Source organism: Trachymyrmex septentrionalis, unplaced genomic scaffold, assembly GCF_001594115.1.
Source record: "Trachymyrmex septentrionalis isolate Tsep2-gDNA-1 unplaced genomic scaffold, Tsep1.0 scaffold20, whole genome shotgun sequence".
NCBI lineage: Eukaryota > Metazoa > Arthropoda > Insecta > Hymenoptera > Formicidae > Trachymyrmex > Trachymyrmex septentrionalis.
In genome coordinates, this window is record NW_017305180.1 from 5,209,412 (window position 1) to 5,231,508 (window position 22,097).

At 35.6% G+C, this 22,097-nt stretch overlaps 2 protein-coding genes across 4 annotated transcripts; both read right to left on the minus strand.

Annotated features, from left to right (window-relative positions):
* Positions 1–363: 363 nt before the first annotated feature.
* Positions 364–2,109, minus strand: LOC108747839 (spindle and kinetochore-associated protein 1-like). Of its 3 annotated transcripts, none has more exons than XM_018485686.1 (5): positions 1,997–2,109; positions 1,572–1,689; positions 1,235–1,356; positions 661–1,138; positions 364–521 (listed from the first exon to the last, which is right to left on the minus strand). In XM_018485686.1, the coding sequence occupies exons 2-5, from the start codon at positions 1,678–1,680 to the stop codon at positions 364–366; spliced, it is 867 nt and encodes a 288-aa protein (XP_018341188.1). In that variant the 5' UTR covers positions 1,681–1,689; positions 1,997–2,109. The 3 variants fall into 3 exon arrangements, with proteins under 3 accessions (XP_018341188.1, XP_018341187.1, XP_018341186.1); XM_018485685.1 differs by having other exon boundaries at positions 1,983–2,109; XM_018485684.1 differs by lacking the exon at positions 1,997–2,109 and adding an exon at positions 1,795–1,860.
* A 3,072-nt stretch (positions 2,110–5,181) lies between these two features.
* Positions 5,182–20,422, minus strand: LOC108747840 (protein patched). Its single transcript, XM_018485687.1, has 10 exons — positions 20,237–20,422; positions 19,252–19,321; positions 15,462–15,559; positions 14,899–15,112; positions 9,196–9,603; positions 8,279–8,923; positions 6,847–8,043; positions 6,079–6,567; positions 5,835–5,958; positions 5,182–5,382 (listed from the first exon to the last, which is right to left on the minus strand). Exons 1-10 carry the CDS (start codon positions 20,263–20,265, stop codon positions 5,249–5,251), a joined length of 3,408 nt encoding a protein of 1,135 aa, XP_018341189.1. The 5' UTR covers positions 20,266–20,422; the 3' UTR covers positions 5,182–5,248.
* Between the last annotated feature and the right edge of the window lie 1,675 nt (positions 20,423–22,097).

The following is a 22,097-nucleotide window of genomic DNA, read 5'->3' on the forward strand; positions in this document are numbered from 1 at the left end:
ACTTCAATGAATTGCTTAAAAATATTTACTGAATAATATAGAAAAATTAATCTTAGCAAAAATAAAATGTATGTAATTTTGATAACATGGTTTTATATTTATTATATTTTTATATACATTTATATAATTGTTTATAAAAATTGATAATTCGTATAAAAATATTAATATTTTAAGAAATATTGCAAATAATATATGCTATTACATATGCTATTTTCATAGATTTCTAAAATTATACCATGTTAACAAGACAGACAAGCTGTCTATTAGAAGTATATATTTATTCAGAACATTATTACTAAATTAATACATTTTTCTTATTACGATAATGTTAAAAGTCTATGAATACAAAGAAAATTGTATAAATTAATGTGACGTTATAACATATCGTAATTCATTTCTAATCCTACATTCTCGTAAACGTTTGCAATGGCGCAATGCTGTTAATAAGTTCAACTTGGTCTTATCAATTTTTGTATTCGTTTGTCTATAATAATCCTCAGCTGTGAAGAAGTAGAGATATCCTGAAAATTATTTTGATACAAAATATACAGTGGCGTGCAAAAGTTTCCACACATATGTGAAATACATATTATATTTACATATTATTACAACTATTTACACATATTTAGTAATATGCTTATATAAACTGTTAAAACTTACCATCTTCATCTCGAATATCGAGCTCTTGCTTTTTATAGTATAAATACAAATTAATATCACCCTTTTTTTGAGCGGCAGCCTTTCCCATTGATAAAAGTGTATACTTTGCAATTAACGTTTGATTTATAGCATTTATAAAGTGATTAATTGTCTCTAAACTATTAACAGTTTGCCTTCCAATAATATATTTAGGTACTGTATTGAATTCTTCTGCAGTGATAAATTGTATTGTTGGGCATACTTCTGGTTCATTAAAAAGTGTTCTTTTACAATCTTTCACTGTTTCTTCCTTTTCAAATGTTGTGATGTTTCTTACATTATTGGGCGTTTTTCTAGTCGATCGCTGTGTTGGATTTATAGGATATTCTGACAAAGGAGTATACATGGCATTCTGATAACCTTGTATGAGTTCAGGTGGAATATTTTTTTCTTGATGGAGAATTCTTTTGTCCAAAGTTTCAACTAACGTGAATATTTCCTTCATGTAAATAAAGATATCTTAATTAATTTCTTGAAATTTCTTGAATTTCTAATTCTTGAAATAAATTTTTAGAAATAACTTGACTATACATACCCTTAAACGAGAATTCTGTTCATGCATTCTACGTAACATTTTTTTTGCTTCGCTAATGCCACCTGAAATTTGCTGTACTTCCTCATGTGCATCCTGAAGTTCACCTTTTATATTTTGCTTACCTATAAGAAATGCAATATGATCTGACAAATATCAACAAATACATTATTACACAGAAAGCAAATAAGCTATTCTCTTTTTTATCTTGTGTCAATAAAAAAAAAATTTCAATATTTTATTAGAAGGTGACTCCTCTTAAGATCATATCATAGAACCATCCACAAAAAAATTCATCCATTAAAATTTTATGAAAGTGCCACAAATGCCACAATAATACTTTTTATTAATGCTGTGGCTATATTCAGTTCCCGAAGCCCTGTGGTTTGTTTATCAATTATCTCTTCCAGATTATCCTCATTCTGTTTCACAGTTCTATCTTCATCCATCACAGTTCGCTGCAAAGATCGAATCAAATAATATATACAATGAAATTTGTACTTTATACAATGTTAAATATAATTAGTACAAGGAAGTGCATATAACCACAAATATATACAAACATATCTTTCTTTAGCTCCATTTCGTTGCATGCATAACGCGCATAAGGTATCATTTTATATTTGTTCACAGAGGGTTAAACAAGAATAAAATGATACATAATGCATCATTAGGCGTGCAACATGTGGAACACGCAATCTTTATCTTAACCAAGTTTATAGGAATATTAATTTCTAAAAAGCAATATTACTCTGAGATAACTACTCCAATCACGACGGGTACTACGTCCTTCGCTTTTTGTTATACTAAAATATTTACGTCAAATATGTGGAGCAATGTACATAACTCTTTTTCGAAGCACGTGACACATCGTTCAGCATCGCTTTGAATTTAAATTTTACATGATCGGTTAGGTTAAAAGGGATACGAAAAGAGTGGCGCCATGCATGTGCTTAATGCTGATTGGCTCGGCCATTAAGTGTTCTTATAGAATGCGACAATGCTTGCCGCGGCGGAATTGTCGCATTAATTAATAATAATTTTATGTTTTAGTCGTCCTCACCATGCAAAACTTCTAGAAATGATGTAATATTACCTCCGCCGCAGCGATAAAAGTTGAATTGAGTTTAATTTTTGTCGCGCGATGAAAATTATATATCTATTATCTTCCGAGCAAGCGAGACGTTGATTGGCTATCGCGCCAACTTCCGTCACGCGGCAAGCATTGCCGTGTTCTATATGCAGGAGCCATTAAGGGTTCTCTGCATAGAAGTTGTAGATGGTCATAGAGTCTTAAGTCGTAGGAAACCAATTAATCACAATCAAATATATGAAGAAGACTCGATTAGAATTGGTCAGTTCCCTACGACTTAAGACTCCACGACCGTCTACGACTTCTATGTAGAGGATTCTTTACACACACCATATTCTACAATAAGCCATTAGTCATAAATCAAAAGTTAGAAGTTGACCAATCACAATCGTCAATTTCCAACTTCTAAGTTCTGATTTATGACTAATGGCTTATTGTAGAATATGGCCATTACTATTAATTAGAAAGAAGATAACGTTAAAGAAAGAAGAGGATAAGACGAGAATTGCGTCATAGATATAGAATACAAATGACGATTTCCGGTCAATTAGCGTCACTCTTTTTATAGCCACTCTAAATTAGGTTACCTCAGTCTTCATGGCATCCCTTTAAAAAAAATTGGCCATTAGCTCCACCAATCTCTAATCTCCATGGAAAAGCGTCGATAGTTATAGATTAGGATACCTTGTTATCGACTGTCAAGAAATTTTTCATTATTTTCTAAAAATTATAATATAAAAATTATTTTATACTTTTAATTAAATTAAACACTACACAAATCGTTACTTAATATTATAAAATAACTTATTTGTGAGTTTTTAAATAAAACATTAATGAGAGATTGTGTTACAAGGTCACCACTATCTCAATTGTCGATAACTATTGACGTAAACAAATCATGAAAATTTAATTTTGCAAAAAGACAAATTAAGAAAATATTATTATAGATATATGATAATAATTAATAAAAGTCCTAAAAAATTGCTCTTGTTTTCTTTAAAAATTTTAAATTTGAAGATTTACAATTAAAAAATTGCAATATAAACTAAATTTTTCGCGAGATTATTAGAAATATCTACACAAAAGAAAATTAATATAATTTAATGCAATTTTTTAATAACATTATATAATTTATAATTTCATTTATGCAATTTTAACTTTGCTATAATATTAATTTTGTATCTCAATCTTATTTACGATATTGCCGATATCATAACGGCAATAAAGGTAATGTGTTATTATTACAATATTTATATTTACAAAAATTGGATTATAAATCGTACAAATAGTCGCTTCTACACATTCATTATATGAAAAATAATTAGATTCTTACAATGAAGTTTGTAAAATAAAAGTCATGGTACAATTCATACGTATATTAGAGGTATATTGACTATTTTTCCCATCCGAGCTTATACAACATGTACAAAATGCAAAAGCCATTCCGCAGAATGCTTTTCGTCACTTTAAATACACACCTCGAGTCTCGCATATGTATACAAAATTGACTTGGCATAAGGAATACTTCTCGCTTATATTATACATAATTTCACGAGTCACATCTTATGACAATGCATGCCGCAATTACTAGGTCACTGATACTATATATTACACTTTTATACATTAGAGGTATGAATATCAGAATAGGAATATATATTCCACATTAAATTAAGTACCGTTATTGTCGTAGGCAATGAAAAGTATTCTCGTATAGTCCGATATAAATAATTATTTTTACAAGAGAGTCATTATATATTTATGCGTACAAAATATTGCGCTCGTGCACACACACCCGCAGAAATGCCGAGGAATACTATTAAAATAAATAATAAATAGGTCTCAAAGATTCAGTATATCGCTCGTAGTCACATACATACACACTGCGCGTAACATATGATTAATGTAGAAAAAAAATAAATAGTACTATCTGGAAATTTTGTCGTTTTTGTCGCATAATAAAGCGTCATCATCGCAAAATTTCACGATTACATTTGAGAAGTGTCGCGTTTCTTCTTGACAGTAATATGTATAACTTTCTAATTAAATAATAAGTATGTATATATACATTTTAGTAAATGCTCTCTCCCGTTATGTATTACGCAAATATTACGAATGCGCTCACTGACATAGATATTAGTGTCAGTCTCTGATAAATAAAGGCATACTGGCAAGTATTGTCTTTCCTCTCTCTCGAAAGAGATAAATCATATAATGTTCTTATGTACTTGCCAGTAGTACATGACACGAACTCCTGTGACGCCGCAAGTCACTAATTAAATAAATTTATCTAAAAAATATATATATTTTAGATAATATTTATCTAAAATAATCTAATACATTGATTTAGTAAATTGTACGCATTACTGTCCTTGGTAATGTTATTTAACGTTGTTGAAATATTTGAATAGCATCCTGTTTTTTACATAATTTCAGTTAAAATTTTTTTCATTAATAACTTTAACAATTTACTTAAAATCTTATAATAATTCACGCATTAATATACGCATAAAATGTAAATATAGTCCGCTGATAATAACAAATCCTAATTAAGTAAATACAATGTTGGTTCTTACAGAGAAAGTCTACTTAAAACTTTAAAAAATTCGTTGTAAAAAACACAAAAAATTAAACATGCAACAAAATTGTTTACGAAAATATTCATATATATATTATGAAGTTGCGGTTTGTGTTATAATACTTCTGTCTTTAAAGTTTGAGTAAAACAACTCATGTTGCATTACTCACTTGAGGGAGAAAAACAGTCTAGAACCGAAAAATTAGAGAGCTAAGTAAAGGTAAGGAGAGGGGAAAGAGGAAAACAGGAAGAGATAATGGAAAATCTATTAATCTATCCTAGTCAGCCTTCTGTGTTTTCCCGCTTTGCGTGGTACTTGAGCAGTAGCTGCCGGTCCCCCCGGTTGTTATTAATGTTTTGCGTTAGAGTCTGAATCTGGCTCGGAACCGGAAGACTCCCCAGCATTAACGTTCGTATTGCAGCGCGAGCTCCTTCGACTATTGCTGCCCGAGTGCCGGCATTTTTCACTACGATCCATTCCACCTATAATTATCATAAAAATAAATATATTTGTAATAATTCCCTTATATTGATTTGAGAAAATGCAATAACAAATTAAGATAGGAATTAAATAAGTAAATATGTAGCGTAAAAATAGCGATATTTGCATAAAAAATTAAAAAAAAAGATACATTACATGTTTTGTGAATTCTTTCGGAGTCTTATAACAATGTATACAAATTTTAATGATATAAATTTTACTCTAATTTTTAAAGTAAGACTTTATAAGAAAGTTACTATAATTTACAATCTCTCTAAAAAAAATATTAAAATAATTCAAAAGCAAATATTTTTAGCAATACATAAATATAATTACATTCGATCACAGCAACATGCGTTAGTTAGACAGCATTTCGAATTAGTTTAAAGTCTCAAATTACATTAGGGGAATGTTTTGGAATAATTTTTAAGAATTATTTAAAATGAATACTTACTAGTTAACGGTGTATGAACTTCGACCTTAATGTTCGCCGTTGCGGTGACCTTAGTGGTGATGTGTGATGTGGGCGGAATCGGCGACGTTCGACTAGACCCACTCGTATCCGATCCGCTACAGTTCTGTTAGTCAAAATAAAAGAACACACTCGTTAGTCATGCTCGGAAAAGTGTAATAATTTATTGGAGAAAGTTACGCTCTCATGCTGATCAGCAACTAATTGATCACGAATCTCAACTCACCTGATTACCACATGTGGACGTGGTCTCCACCTTGAGTTCCGGTTGAACAATAATACAGGATTCCTGCGTGCTGTGCCACGAGTTGGGTTCTTCACTGATGGTTGTGAGCGATGGTTCAGCATGCAGTCGAGCATTATCGATTTTGTGAGATCTCCTCGGTGGTGTGGGCGGCTTGGATCTTCTCACGACGGGCGATGCCGGCGGCGTCGGCGTGGATATACGATCCGGATGATCGTTCGGAATTACTTCCGCCTTCGGACCGATAAGGGACAATAGAATAGGGAAGAAAAAGATGCCATTCACAAGACTGATACCGATCACACTGAGTAATACAAGGAAAAAATAATTGACTATGAAATTGAACTCCGAGAAAGCGAGCATCACCACGGCGAGTAGCGTAGTGAATGCACTATGGACAACCGGAGCGAACATATGTTCCAAAGCTAAACGCATCCTGCGATTTCTGCTACCCACACTGGTGACAAAACTCTGAAATAGAATTACGCGTTTATGTTAACAGAGACACGACTTATACAAAATAAAAATGCAAATAGGGAAAAATCAATTAGAGGAAACATTGATGCATAAATGTATCAATAATGATTTATGTTAGTAACGATTGATGAAAGAACAGTTGATAAAATCACAATAGCCAAAACGTTCGATTTTAATCTTCAAACAAATTTTTTTATTTTGATATTATAAATCTAATATGCTCGAAACTAAAAAATAAGATACGCTAATGAAAAAGCTTCTCAAATTACTTACCAGGCAAATGTGCACCGTGAAATGAACAGCTATGCCCACACTAACCACTAGCAGTACGGCAGGTACTGCGCTCAACTTGATGTTGAACAGACTCATAACGCCTAGTAATTCAGCAATAACAACGAGAAGAAAGAAACCAACCAGCACAGCAGCCCATATATTCAACAATAGGAATCCGACCACTAAGATGCTTACACCCAATGCAGCTACAAGGGCGATACACATAGAGGTTCTCAAATTCATGTACTGTTCCCAGAAGAGGAACAATATACCGGACGGAAAATTCGGCAAACCACGTTCTTCAAATTTTTTGCACAGTTCCCGGACGCTACTGATCAATTCTGTGATATCTTGCGTATTCGTGAGCCTGTGCAAGTAAAACGGCATCTGCGCGTACGTAAGCGGCATGCTCTTAGGAATCTTGAGCTCATGGTCATTAACGTAGATCCATTGACGTGGTTCAGGCCTCAAATTTGCCTGTGAAGCACCGTAAGCAAGCGCGTCGTTGGATGCCCATGCACTCAAGTAGTTGTAAAAAGCACGTGGATTAATGGCATTACCCTCAACCAGTCGTACAGAAGTAATCAACGTCTTATCGATCGGATTGTCCACATGACCGGTCTGCACGAGTAACTTATATGCTAGGATTGCTTCGTCGCTCGCGTTCGGGAACCATCTTTCCTGAGTGATGCAGCCGTTTTCATAGTCCTTGTCAAACGCGGCCTGTAAACCACTTAGCCAGTCGCGGAACAAACTAAGCCAGAACTCAGGTAAACCACCATTGTCGTTCTTGATAACATTCTTGATCCGCATAAAACTATCATGATAATCGAACAACAATTGTTGATTATTCGGATATTCAAAATCTCGACCGGTGACTGCGTACATGTTGTAGAAACCGAAATATTTTGCCTGGGCAGACAGAAATGCATGCTCATTCGAGTTCTGCGGCACTAAATCAGTCAAATCCAGGCCATCACGTAGGGATACCGCCTCCCATATGCTACCAACTAGCACGGCGACCAGAATTATCACGCCAAACACTTTGGTAGCCGTTCGACTGATGAAGGGTGCGTAATGCCGAGATGCAAGCTGCGTCAAGGAAAAGCTCAGACAATCATCTTGCGAACAGCCGGTCAGCGCGTCTTCTTCAGTGCACTGTTTGTCCAGTTCCGCGTCGATAACATTTCCACCTATCTGCAACACGAATGGGATATTTGTAGATGATTCTGCGTTAATTTCAACTTGTGTAAATAGAAAGCAATTGTTATTGATTTTTATCAAGTCTCTTGATTTTAATCGAGCAACCATTTATCAAATAAATTTCTTCAATCTCTAATACGAACATTAAAATCTGATATTTCACAATGTGACTTCAAACACAATCCAGTATATATGTGATATATATGTATACATGTATGTCATTTCGTACCCAAGATTCATTCTGTGTATTCTGCGTAGTTAAGATCTGTGTGCAAGTTTCTCGTCTCTCAGGTGGTATCGCCCTGGTGACCGTTTGCTTGGCCGTGCCGTTGGTCTTTACGGAGTACCTATTCTTTCCGAGATTGGGTGACGCCGGTAAGCAGCAGCAGAGAATATCTTTCCTACCAGAACGTCTACGTCGTAGATCTAGACTGACCATCGCGGGAAATATCAGCAGCATGGCGGCCAAATTGAACAATAGCACAATACCGGCTTGCATGCAGAACGTTCGGAGAGCCGGGATCGGGATTATCGACGCTGCGAAGAAGGCAATAACGTTGGTCAGACCTGTCAGCAGCACCGACAAGCCAGTTCGCTTGAGAACGACTCCCGTTTGCTCACTGCTGGGCACTTCGTTTACCGACAGTTCGGCATACGTATGCGTTAACAGGAACATGTCATGTACGCCCAGACCGAGGGCAAGAAATGGCACTATTTGCGTCGTGGTAGCATTAAATGGGATCCCCAAAAGAGCGCAGAAACCCAATCCTGCGGCTACTGTGGCGCAAATTAACATTACGCCAGCCATTCCTACGCCGGACTGTGAACGCACTGGATCTTTCCAACGAAAGAGAGCTACACCAGCATACAGCAACTAGAAAAATAAAGCAGAAATTGAATCATAATAAAAATACATAAGTAAAATAAAAATATTTTCAGTATCTTTAAACTTTACAGTATCACAATAATTGAAAAGTTTACTGCAACAGTGGGTTAACATATTTTAAAAACAAAGAAAATGAACTTTAAAGTTAAAGGAAAAGTGATAGGAAAAAATGCTTTTATTCTCCGTTATTAAAATGTGAGTTCGCACAATGTGAGTTGCATTAAGATTCTTCAATCATACATAATAGAGTTATTTCTAACCATAAGCACGCAACCAATTGCGATCTTCATGACGGACACCTCGCTGTACTTCCCAAGGATGTCATTCATGGTTGTCGTACTGAAAGCGTACAGATTGTACGGTGCCGATCCGTTGACCTCCATCAACTTCTTCACTTCATTACTGAATACTCTTTGCCAGGTCTCTAGAACTTTAGCCGCCTTCTCCTGCGTCCAATCGATATGATGGACCCTGTAGGTGTTCACCAAGAAATCGTACAGCTCGCGTTCGCCCATCAGCTGCACCACAGTCTGTAGCGCGGCCGCGCGAGTCAAGTGGCCCGTCTTGTTGTGCTTGGCGCCGCCGACCACCAGCTCTTCCGGCCAGTGCATGTATTTAGCAGCGAATCCATAGCAACCACCTGACAATTCGACTCCTACATCAGGTACCTATATTATAGAAAATGTAGAATTGGAAATTAGTAAAATGGAAAGCTGCCCTGAGCAAAATTATAATTTTAGAATCTAATTATGCAAAAAGGAATCAAAATGATTGAAATTGATTTTCCAGACATATCATTAAAAAAAAATAAAACTTCATCCGCGCGATCGAAAGATTAAAAATGTAAAATAACTGATTTCTACGAAGCAATGATTTCTTTAATTATTAATTAGATTTCGACGATGATGATAATAAATGTAAATGAAAATGATAATTAGATTAACTTCCGTGATTTTTTTTTATAAGCGGCAACCATTTCAAGTTGCGCAAGGGACTAGAAAAGTGTTTCTTTTCCTATCCGCCACCTCAAGCCCTTCCGCAACATTTTGTTTTTTATCTATGAATTTCTCAAGCGTGACCGAAGGCAGAACCGTGTCAAGTCACGCCAGGAATTCCTATGGCAAAGAATTATTACAGGGGGTTCGAGCGACGTTCTTTCTTATAGGGTAACCGGGGGTGTTGTGGACCCCACACCGAGAGATTTTATAGGGTCCTATAAAAGGGCATACCAGCCGTGACTTTAGACGATCAAGCTGCCTTGTCCACTGTCCTTTATATCATACCAGAACAGATGAGCGTCCGCCACAACGCGGCACGAAGAATAGAATCTCAACGACGGAATTATTACTGTATCTGGACATATCTCGAGCAAGACTTTTTTCATTTACGCATGTATAGAAAGGACGCTGCGCTCATCGTTTTTCTTCGAATCCCGTGGATTCTTTGATCAATCTCATCTCGAGTTTTCCTTTACAAAAATATCGAAGCTTTTACATTGCTCACAAGCGATCGAAAATTAAAGGATTTCTTTAAAAAAATTAAAAAATTAAGAAAAACAAATGAAAAAATTCATAATCCTTAATCTTAAGTCAGATCTAACTGAAAAATTAATATAAGACTTAAAACTGTAAATTGTTGAAAAAATATTTAAAAAAAAAGTTGTAAAACGGCGATAAACAAAAAAATAGAGGATTAAAAGATTTATGAGAAAGGCATAATTTTTGTCATACCGCTTTATATTTCTAGACTTTTATTTCTTCTTTTATTAATAAAATGCAATCGGGTGAAATTGGAATGACTGAGACAGTGTCGTCCTAATTAAATTGAAAGCACGCCATTAAATCGCCGCTGCATCGCGGAAGTGTAGATACGACGAAGTACATAGAAAAGGCATACCAAATAAAGCCTCGTAATCGTTCTCGATCGCACGTGTGATTGAAATCGATTACCTCACACCGGCGTTATGTAATTCCACGAAGAAGCGTGTAGAATGTAGCCGAGTAGCTGGCACGCTTTTCGTGCTTTTTACTCGTTCTCGCGACACGTTCCGCCGTCTTCCAGCGTTGGTTCGCGTTTGAGAGAAAAATAGCTCGACGTGGATATGAGTTACGCTTTCGCGTCTCTCTAATTACTATGCACTATAAAAAATATCGGTGTGAATTCAGCATCACATGGTATCCATATAATTCTTACTAGAAGTGTGCAAATCAAGCATTTGTGAATCGAATCGAATCTTTGATGTAATAACACAATAACAGGATTGCCACAGAAAATAAATTTTAAAATTCCCTGACTTTTCCAGGTTTTCCAGATAAAAATGGAAAATTTTCCAATATAAAATTTTAACACATTTAAAGTCAATTGTAGGAAAGAGCTAGCATATATTATTAAAAACAACGCAAAAAAGGTTAGTAAAATTTTGGGTGCAAATTCAAATTAAAAAAAAAATTAATTAGTATTGGAAAAAAGAATGCAGTTATGAAAAAGGGCGATCAAATAAAAATACTGAATAAAATATAAATTTTGATTATTTCATAAAAATCGTTTAAAGTGTGCAAGTTTTGACCGTATTTCACTATAAACGTCAGAGTAGTTTAAGGAAATTGTGAGCAAATTTTAAAATTATAGACTTTTTTACATTTTCCCCTGACTTTTCTCGGTTTTCCATGACCAATTTCTATTTCCCTGACTTTTCCCGATTTTCCAGGTCTATGACAACCCTGAATAAGTTCGAAAACGAATCGAATTGAATTTGAAGTTTTCACGTTGAGTCGAATATTAAATTTTCCCGGATTGACTTTAAAAACTACTTTAAAAGTAATAAATTTTCAATAACGTTTCAAATTTTTTTAAGTAAACAAGAAGAATAATTTTCAATTTATAAAAATCGTGCATAAATGAAGCAAATAAAATAAGCGATTGAATCGAAATCGAACCATCGATGATTCGCATAATTTCGAACATAATTAATATTAACACCAACGCGATATGGATTTTAAATCCATGATGACGAACTTGGTTAATATAATTACCAGGAGTTATAAATCAACATCATATTAATATCAACACCAACATTGCACGTTGAAAATTACATATATATGAACACACACACACACACACACACACACACATCGCATGGATATTAAATCCGCACCGATATTTTTTAGTGTGTGGTACATTCACGCATGTTCATTAAGGTCGTAACATACGAATTGTCTCGACATTTTATCGGCAAACAAAACAAAAATGTATTATTTCTATAAATTCATTATTAATTCTGTCCTGACTTAAAGAACCGACGGCATTTAATTACGCTGAATTAATAAGGGAAAAACATAGCGTATTCGCGTCGTGACGCTGAGCCGGTCGTGAATGCGACTCTTCGGGACTCCGTGCATATGCGGAACACGCGATGCCGGTTCTTGACTTAAACACCCGATCAACGTGCCCCGCCTGCAGCTACACTCGAAATATTCTGAAGCGCATGCATGCCGCGCGGACACGCCGCGTGGCCATTAAGTGCAATTACTTTAAGTACGAGAGCGCGCATATCCGTTATGAAAATAGAAATAGGTGTGTGTCTGACAGAGAAAGGACAGAGAGAGAGAGAGAGAGAGAGAGAGAGAGAGAGAGAGAGAGAGAGAGAGATCTTGCACGATGCTAATATACGCAGACGCAGACGCGCGCGTAGCGATTCACGTTGTGCACGTGTCAGAGCACGTCGGCCGTGCGTATGTTAATGACACCGAAATGACGGGCGCGTAATGCGATGCGCGGTGCGCGTGTGTGGGACCGCTGCTGGGCCGGGCCGGGCCGGGCCGGGCCGGCCGGCAATGCCGGCAATGCAATGCCGGCATGCTCCGCCGCGCCACGACCAGCCGCGACCACCGGCGTAGCGCAATAATGACGCACGTCACTCGATTTTATTATTTTAATAGGCCGCCACGCCGCGCCGCGGCCCACGCGACTCGCATACTCATCGACCGTTTTCGCGCAGGGATCGTCCTTTCATTCAGACCGAGTTCTATCCCGCCACCCCCCGGCCTCCCCTCTCCCGATCCACCTTCTTATCATGCGATAAATGCGACGAACGTGCCGATTGCCGCGGATTCATCGCAATGCGAGACGTGTTTTTCTGTTACCGAGAACAGCGAATTTTAACCCCCTTTTCGTTTCCCAAGTAAAAAACATACGATTGGAAGACGATTTCTGTCCGTCGATTTAATCGATTCTTTACCATTTCTTAAAATTCACATTAAAAATCGAACAAGTGGATCCATGACAAATGATGAATTAACATAAACTATCAATTATTATATCGCTCATGTACAATAATTCGAAAAATAAAGTTTGATCATTAAAACTTTATAATATTCACACGTAACTGAAACATGTAGATCGTGGAAGTGACCAGAAGAAATTTTTAAATAGTATTTGGAATAATTTCGTTTCGCTATTTTTATTTTGCAATTCTGAATTTAAACAATTCTTTAAAAAAATTAAATAAACTAATAACAAAAACTTTAATAAGTCCTAAGAAACCGTACATTCTTTTAGCATGAAAAAAATTTATTTCTAAGGCCCATGTCTCTTACAATTTTAAAAAGAAAGAAAGAGTTTTAAGCTTCGCTTAAAGTCAAAGTAACGTTGGCGGTAATCGGGTCTTATACTGTAATAAATAATATTGGCAAAATAATTTAGCGCTAATAAATAATCATATACTTTTCCCACATAAAAATTAATTAAATATTGAACATATATATCTCTCCTTCGGATTAATTTTGAAATGCAATTTTAGTACAATAGAATTTAGTACAATAAGAAATATAAAAGTGTATTTTAAAACATATTCTTTTTTCTATTCTTTTTCTGTATAAACAACTTCTATTTGATAATTTTAGGATTACGTCGTTGTCGTAGCAAATGAGCTGATATAATCTAATAAACTAAAATTGTCGTAATGAAAATGGGGACGTTCGACTAAAGTCTTTCGTGATCGTATGCGCGAAAGAAACTCGATTTCAATCGCATCGAAACGCGCGGTTAAATATTCATCGCCGTCATTCCGCGGGCTGGACATCAAAGCATCCAGCGGTTCGCGTATATATGTACGTGCCCACAACCGGCCATCGTATCCGGTAGAGAATTTCAAACGATCGCTTGTTATTCTCGATGCGACGCACGGACGAATGTTTCGCCGCTGACAGTCTTTATATTACCTATCGTGTCACACAGCGTCTTCTTTTTTTGTCCAACACAATGCACACGAGTACTCATTCGTCGAATTACAGACTGCAATTATCGCGGATTCTCATCCCAACCTTTCGTCCCGTTACCGAAATCTATACTTTTAGTCAAAGTACGTATTTACATTTCTTGCGCTGCAAATTGTAAAGCCTATCAGACTAAGAGATTAAGAGTGAGATTACATTGAAATTTGACCGACCAAAGCAAAGTTGACTAACTTGGTGATATTGGTTTTCTCTTTCTCCTGATTAGTCAGATTCCAATTTGCAATCTTAATTTCTAGTTTGATAGGGATTTATAACATTGGGTCTGTTCGCATTGCTTGAAATTCCCAAAAATGTTTGCACTTAAAATATATATTCGGGTGTTGCAAAAAGAAAAGGCAAAAATGCTAAGTGTTAAAAGTACAAATAACACGAACAAGAACCTCTTTATAGGACAGAAAGTCACTACAGTAGCACTGAAACGGTGTTATATTTTGAGGCAAGAAATGCAATGATATAATGACAAATCTTATTCAAGGATAAGTTATAAGATTCAAGAAAATAAACCTCTACTTTTTAAAGATTAAATTCCATCTATATATATATATAGATTTGAGATGTACGTTGAAGAGACTTTAATATTACTTGTCTTTTGCTCCTCAACAATTTTATAGAATTCAATGGAATTGACGGTTTTAATGACGAGCGAACAATCATGTTAACGGGTTTTACCTGTTGGGATTGTTTGTTAGGTGCGGTTTCCGGGCATTCTGGATCCGCTGGATTCAGACAAGGCTTGCTCTGATAACCGTTCGTTATCCCGGCCCTCTTCATATAGTCCTCGAGTGTTTTAAAGGGAAAAGAGACCAGCAAACTCTTTATCTCGTCCAACAATGTGGAAGGATTCAGATTCGTCCACTTGACGCGCTTGTTACTTTTCACACCACTGTTTAATCAAAAGAGAAATCGAAATAAATTTTATTGATTTAACCAATTTATTTCTATTTGTCAAAAAGCAACTTAAAATTTATAATAAAATTCAGATAAATAGATACATAACAGAGATTGCAAACATTAACAGAAATTACCATAAACATTTATATGTTACAGTCAATCACATGCGAGAACAATTTATTTCACATAAATAATAATTTAAATGTCAGAAGGATAAATTTATTTAAATGCTGATAGCATTAATGTTAAACAAATTTATATATAATAAAGAATGTACGAGTTTCCAGCTCAACGTCTCTTTGTCGTCAACTACAAACCGTATAAAAATTGATAATACTTACGGTACATGAACAGGAAACTCTGGACCCAAAAGTTTACTACCTTCCCAGAAACAATCAAGTGGTGTGATGATGGCGCAAGGAATAATACTTTCGAAGATCTGCGAACAACAAGTGAATACATTTTTTCGTAATTAGAGAATCAGACGAATATGTATTAATTATGTATTAACAATAATTTAGTTTAATTAAATATCATCATTTAATTAACGTCATTTTTTTGTATAACAAACAATATATTCCGTTTCTAACAACAAAAATGCGGCACGTATTTAAATGTCGGTTAGAATTTTCTGTAGTCTAGATATCGCGATGATTAAAATTCGGAGGGTTATTTCCTCTGCTCCGGAAAGTGATCGTTTTGGCGTGGAACGGTTTGAACCACACCTAACATGATGCCGCATACCGCAGCGGGACGCCGGCGTCATTATTCAATGTTAATTGCTCGTTTTCTTGTCCCGAGTTCTTCGCAACCTTGCCCCGTGCGTATGCAACCGATACGGTGCGTGCACGTCCGCACGCAATTGCATAGGCATAGGAAGATTTGCATATCGAAAGAGAGGAGACGCACAGCATAAATCTCTCCACTGTTGCAAATTTATATTTTGATTTGATCAACGAGCATAATCCAACTTAAATCAAAATTACGTCTAGGTAGCACGGATTATTACTGCATCTTATTGTTACATCATTCTTATTATATTATTGCTATTTTCAACGGAAATATTTAAGCGAAGAAGACCATATTCAATCAAAGTGAAATTTTACAGAATATCACAAATTAAATTCGCAAGCAATTTTCAAGCAATTTCTTAATTCAGAGAGATATATTACTATAACTTACTTTAATTATACAATAAATATAAAAACAGGACACGTTTATATGTGAAATATATTAGATACGCGTTTTATGGACTTTTATTACGTTAAGAAAACAATATTGTAATTTTTTACATGTACTTTAAACTAAGTACCTACTCCGTAAGCAAAATGTTAACAGAATATTGTCAGACTAGTAGCAGAAACCAAACAGAATCTGCTAATATTATACACACCTAGATTGCAAATTGGCGGTAGGAGTCGAGCAGAAACTGCTGTTTTATAGCTATTTCAATCGTGACATTATTAATATGATTCGCGAACAAATTAGGGATACCAGACGCAAACTATGATTCAGTTCAGTCTAATTTCAGCGTACCATTTTAATAAGACGTTGCGGAAATCCGAAAGAGCGTGGAGTTAACTGGACAAATATTAACTCACGAGCGGCGAATGCAAGTAGCCTACCTTAACGAATGCAAATTACGAGTTTGGTGAGAACGCTCTTCCAAGTGTCATTTGGGAAACGTGATGGCGACCAAGTTCCGTTTAAACAGCGCTTAGATATTGTACAGGGTGTAATCTAAGATGATCTTATATCCCGTCGTCGAATGTAAGGCGAGGGTTTACGAAAGAACGTGGTGGTGCGCGGACCGCCCTATTCGAGTTTCCTGGAACCCAGAGGTGGGCCCTCGTAATGGCCTAGTACCCAGAAAAACCGTATGACGATCGTTAATGTTCGGAGTCGGATATTAGTCGGATCGGATTTTGTTTACCGCCCTATACGGAGAATACCCTTCTCGCTCGCTCGCTCATTTCTTGCTATTGTTGATACTGTCAGCAAAAATAGCAAACTAGCAGTCAAGTATTTCCTTAAATCTCGGAAACAATCCAACCGATATCTTGTAGAGAGCAAATAAATGGATCCTTTAGAAGAAGAAAGCCAAATGTTATTCAAGTAGTAACTTTTAATTGAGATGTAAAAATCACACCAAGTGACATCGTTTACGCAATGAGAGGCTAAATAGTTATTTCCGGGTTTAACATGTGTCTTATATGCACGCCGACGATGCGGATATTGGTGGAACTATCATAAAATGTAAATATCTTTGGCACATTTTTCTGTGAGAGAAAATAAGATTCTTATTGATGAATATTTCAACTTAACAACTCGCACTGTAGACTATCCTTGCTCAGATTGATTATTGTACTGAATAATACTTTTCGCTTCTGATTAAAATTGAACGATAATGGAATTATACGTGTTATGTAACGTTAAGAGAGAAAGCGAAGGAGAGAGGAGAAGAGAGGAACCAGATTCATGGCCAAGCATAAATTTTTGACGGCGCGTAAAAAAAGCAGTCCTTCGCGCGAAACACGTTTATGATGTCCCGGAAGCGGGGATTGGCGCGTTCGTTGTATGAGATCTCAAAGACGCGCGTTTTTCCTCTCGAAATACCACAGCCACCGTCGCGCTGTTCTCTAACGCGCGAAGTGATGTAACGTACACGCATGTTAATCTCTCTTGAACGTTGCGGATATCGGATGGAGTCGTCGTAAAATTTAAATATCTTTTAGTAGCCGAAACTTGTAACTTGTAATCATTTTCGTAATTTCGATTCTAATTTTATTATGTAATTTTACTTTTGTTAATTATAATATATATTTTTTGTTAATTTCAAAGAAATGTGTTGACTCTTACTTTGCCCGTTACTTATTATTATTTGTTTTGTATAGAAAGAGTCCTTTGATTTGTTATTTAAATATCTTTGGTATGATATTTCTCTAAAAACGAGATACTTATCGATAAATATACCTGCAGCGTGTTGATTGATCTTTTAACTTATTGCATAATTGTAAAGAAATAACAAATGAACAACAGAGAATAGAATTATAAGTGAACCACCGAAGAATTGATCACGATAAACGAATTGTACGGCACGGATTATTAGACCGGGGAATAGTTTTTTATTGCGTAAACGATCACTCTTGAGATTATTTTTACATCGCAATTACAAGTTGCTATTGCTAACTAAAACAAAATTTTGTTCATTTGTTTGAGGCTGTGTTTCCGAGAAAATTGAGTTTAAATATTGCCAAGTATGCAATATGTATTTAACTTAATGGCTCTCAATTTTAATGGCTCTCGCTGTAGACTATTATCTCCGCTCATGTTCATTATTGCACAGTGTATTTATTATTATACTGGGTAATTAAGAATACATAATAAAAACAAGATATTCACGAACGATAAATTTTATTACTTTATAAATATATTAAACATTGTCCATTCTGTTAAATACACGAGTCTGCTCTTTGAAGTATAAATTTTTATGGACACTTCCTAGCGTGTTCTGATGCTTCCATTTATCAATTAAATCCGTATTCGGCGAATATTTAAAATCGAAAACAGAACCTCGCGAAAAAATGTTTTTCTACGCCTTCAACTAATGTGTTTCCATTAAATGTAGAATCACGTCCTTCCCGATTGTACTATCCAGCTCACAAACACCCTGTACACATAAACTTACTTAATATTTCCTTAAAGAAAGAAACAAAAGGTACAAATTCTTACTCAATAAAAAAAAACCTATGATTCAACTGTATTTTCTGTCTATTAAGATGCAAAAAAATTACAGATGACAGAATCCAAGTTAATAGCCGTAAAATGGGATTGATAAGGAGTGTGTACCGTGCTCGGAAATGTCGATACCAAAACGTGCGCGATATTTCGCTAACGACGGCTATCGATATAGCTTATTACGCGGACACGTCGTGCACGTGTCACGTGCGGCGCATTGATGCCTTCACTAGGGGTCTAATGGGACCGGGAGACGGTGCGTAAACACGTGCTCGCGCGCGCCATTCATGCTGTACGTGCGCGCGTGTGTGCATCCGTCTCGAATGCGGATACGTGCGTATATACATACATATATATGTATATATATATATATATATATGTCAGCTGCATTACCTGGTCGATGTAGTGCATGTCGAAGTTGGGTATGCTCGGCGCGTAACACAAGTCCTTCAGCTTCCACGTGCTGCAAATGACACATGCATTCGTGACTACGAGACTTTGCGTCATTTCATTCTTAAAGTAGAAAGAGAGAGATCAATCATGTGAATGAAGCGAGACGCTTAATTATCGACGTGTTTGCGAAAAGCGATATTAGTCGCTAAATTACTCCAAACTACTTGAAACACTTAAAAGTAATAAAATAGAGAAAGCAATAGATAAATGAGTGACTCAATATCAAGATGAAAATGTAAAGAAAACTTTCTTCTCATTTTGTTCTTTTGGAGTTTTGCTTCCGAAAGAATTGAAAAATTAATTCAAAAGATTAATATCTACTGTTACCTTAAGTAATTATGGTTCTACATAAATTATTGTAAAAAGTATTCGAAGAAATAAGTTATTAAAAAATTTAACAAACTGTATTTAAAAGGTACGCATGTAGTAAGCAATATTCGAAATTTTGCTGGACAAGTTATTTATGAAGTGTAAAAATCTATTTTCTATTTTCTTAAATAGAATACATTTATCTATATTTACATATCACTGATAAAACGAATTCATCGGTCTATAATGTACAGCGTCATTAAATTCCAAATACGATAAACATTATATCAATTGTTCAATTTTTAAATGAAATTTTCTCGAAAAAAAAAAAAAAAATATTTTTATATAGGAGAGCGTTATTCCTCATTCCCAATTTACTCTCTCGCGTGTAATCTTCTTTCTCGCGATTTGTATCACCGTTAACGAGTCTCCCAGTATAAACGCCTTCTTCTCGAGGGGATTAATTATGCCGCCGAGCGCGGCCTAGTCTCTTTCTCTCTCTCTCTCTCTCTCTCTCTCTCTATCTCTTTAATTAATTCGGCTTTCGAATTAAACACCGGACGTTCCCTTTCCGTATACAAATAAGAAAATGCAGTGAGCGGAGAAAAAGACTCACATATCGAACAGGTGCACCTCCACATTCATCGCAGCCTCCAGCACCACCAAATGTTCCCTGAGCGCGGCCGGATGAAGGATATTCGCCCCGGAATGCCTCGGCGTTTGGATGACGAGCTGGTGCGTCGAGGCGGCTGCCTCGCCGAGAACTTCCGATGCATAGGTAAGCTCTTTTTGTAACCTTCCACCTTCTGCAAAGAGAAGTCAGCGGGTAATTGTTCAACGAGTTCAAGAATATTTACGCGATATCTATAAAGCGAGTTTCTAGCAAATTATAATTCTGTAGCTGTCTTAAAAAATTAATTGCCTGCAATAGAAATCGATAGAAGGTATAATTATTGACATTAATGTCGTTTTATTGTCCTCTTATATTTATATAAGAAAATGAGATTTTTATCACTATTTTATACACATATATTTTTTTTTATATTACTTTTAAACTCGATCTAGAATAATCTAGAAAAATCATTTTTTCATTAATTTCAAAATATATGTAATTCATCTGAAAATATTCGATAAATATAATTATTCGAGAAATAATTTTCTTACATTGTCGTTTGTGGCGCAAACCATCATTTTTACGTCGAGTTTCCTGTTAAACGATACGAAATAAGATTATTTGAATGACGATCGCTCGAACTCGCTGGACTTTACGAGAAGATTAATATAGGAACAGTCGCAAGTTTCAGGTGTTCCTTCAGTGACTTTGTAAGCCTTCCAACGGACGATGTTTGTGATCAGCGCAGTTCCCCGAAGAGAAACATTGGTCGAGACAGTGTTGTAACATACACACGGTTCTACACGTCTTTGTACTGACAAAAATTCCTGGCAGTCTACCAATAAAACATTCCCAGAAACTGACATGAAAATAGCGGACCGAAACGCGACAAGAGAGGGCGATTCGCAATCTGGCTGTCACAGATTGTTCCTGCTAGCGTTACCGAGCCCCATTGTTTTCCTTCTAATAATTATAGACAGCTTTTGCTCAAATATTCTAGCATAAAATCGATACACTCGAAAGAAATGTTTGATATGAATAAATATAATTTTGTTGATACGCGAATTACAAAATTATGTTATGCTTTAATTAAAAAATTGTGCTGTTTTAATCAAAATTTTGTTAGAATAGCAAAATTTTAATTAGAACATAATTACAGCGTAATTTTTTAGTTAAAACATAAAATTTTTTAGTAATTTAGATATCATCAAAATTAACAGCGCGCGTCAAGAAAAAACTGTGGAAAGAAATAAACGGATGAAATTTTAGAGATTAAAATTGCTTAATTTACTGAAGAGAAAAAAAAGGCCACGTGGCCTTCGCATAATTTTACAACCGATATACTATTTTTGATACGTATTTTTATCTTTATCTATTGCTAGGCATTTTATTTTTATCCACTGATTAAGAGAAATTAAACGTAATACAAAAGTTAACGACGGTTTCTCATCTAGATCAAAAGTTATTTCAAAATAAGAAATACTATCTTTAGAATTTGTACTCTAATAGAAGTATATGGAGATTTAGGTATTATTATAAAATAATGGCAGAAAACTCTCAATTTTTTTTATATAGCACGAGAGTGCATTAAATTAATACTCTTAAAAGTCAGTTCAATTTATTTACGACGCAAAGGGCCCGTCGAAATTCTCCGTTTCTGACAATATAATTCAGAAGCTTTCGGAATGGAGAGAATGCTTTGCGGCTTCGACTGAGGGAAACATCCAAGTGTTTTCGTTCAACGTCGCGGTATCGCGGTTGTTCTTCATCGTTCTCCGAATAAAAGGAAGATCTTACGGAAGAGATTTCGGAGCGATCTTAAAAAAGAGAGAGAGAGAGAGAGAGAGAGAGAGAGAGAGAGAGA

Bases quoted from the DNA above. Each gene is read 5' to 3' on its own strand.
- LOC108747839 (XM_018485684.1), bottom strand. From the start codon at position 1,824: ATGCAACGAAATGGAGCTAAAGAAAGATAT. The intron at 1,357-1,571 runs GTATTATTGTGG...CATTTCTTATAG, and splicing joins AGCCACAGCATTAATAAAAA to GTAAGCAAAATATAAAAGGT. The intron at 1,139-1,234 runs GTATGTATAGTC...ATTTACATGAAG, and splicing joins AACAGAATTCTCGTTTAAGG to GAAATATTCACGTTAGTTGA.
- LOC108747840 (XM_018485687.1), bottom strand. From the start codon at position 20,265: ATGAATGTGGAGGTGCACCTGTTCGATAT. The intron at 19,322-20,236 runs GTGAGTCTTTTT...TGTCATTTGCAG, and splicing joins GAGGTGCACCTGTTCGATAT to CACGTGGAAGCTGAAGGACT. The intron at 8,044-8,278 runs GTACGAAATGAC...TTCGTGTTGCAG, and splicing joins ATACACAGAATGAATCTTGG to ATAGGTGGAAATGTTATCGA.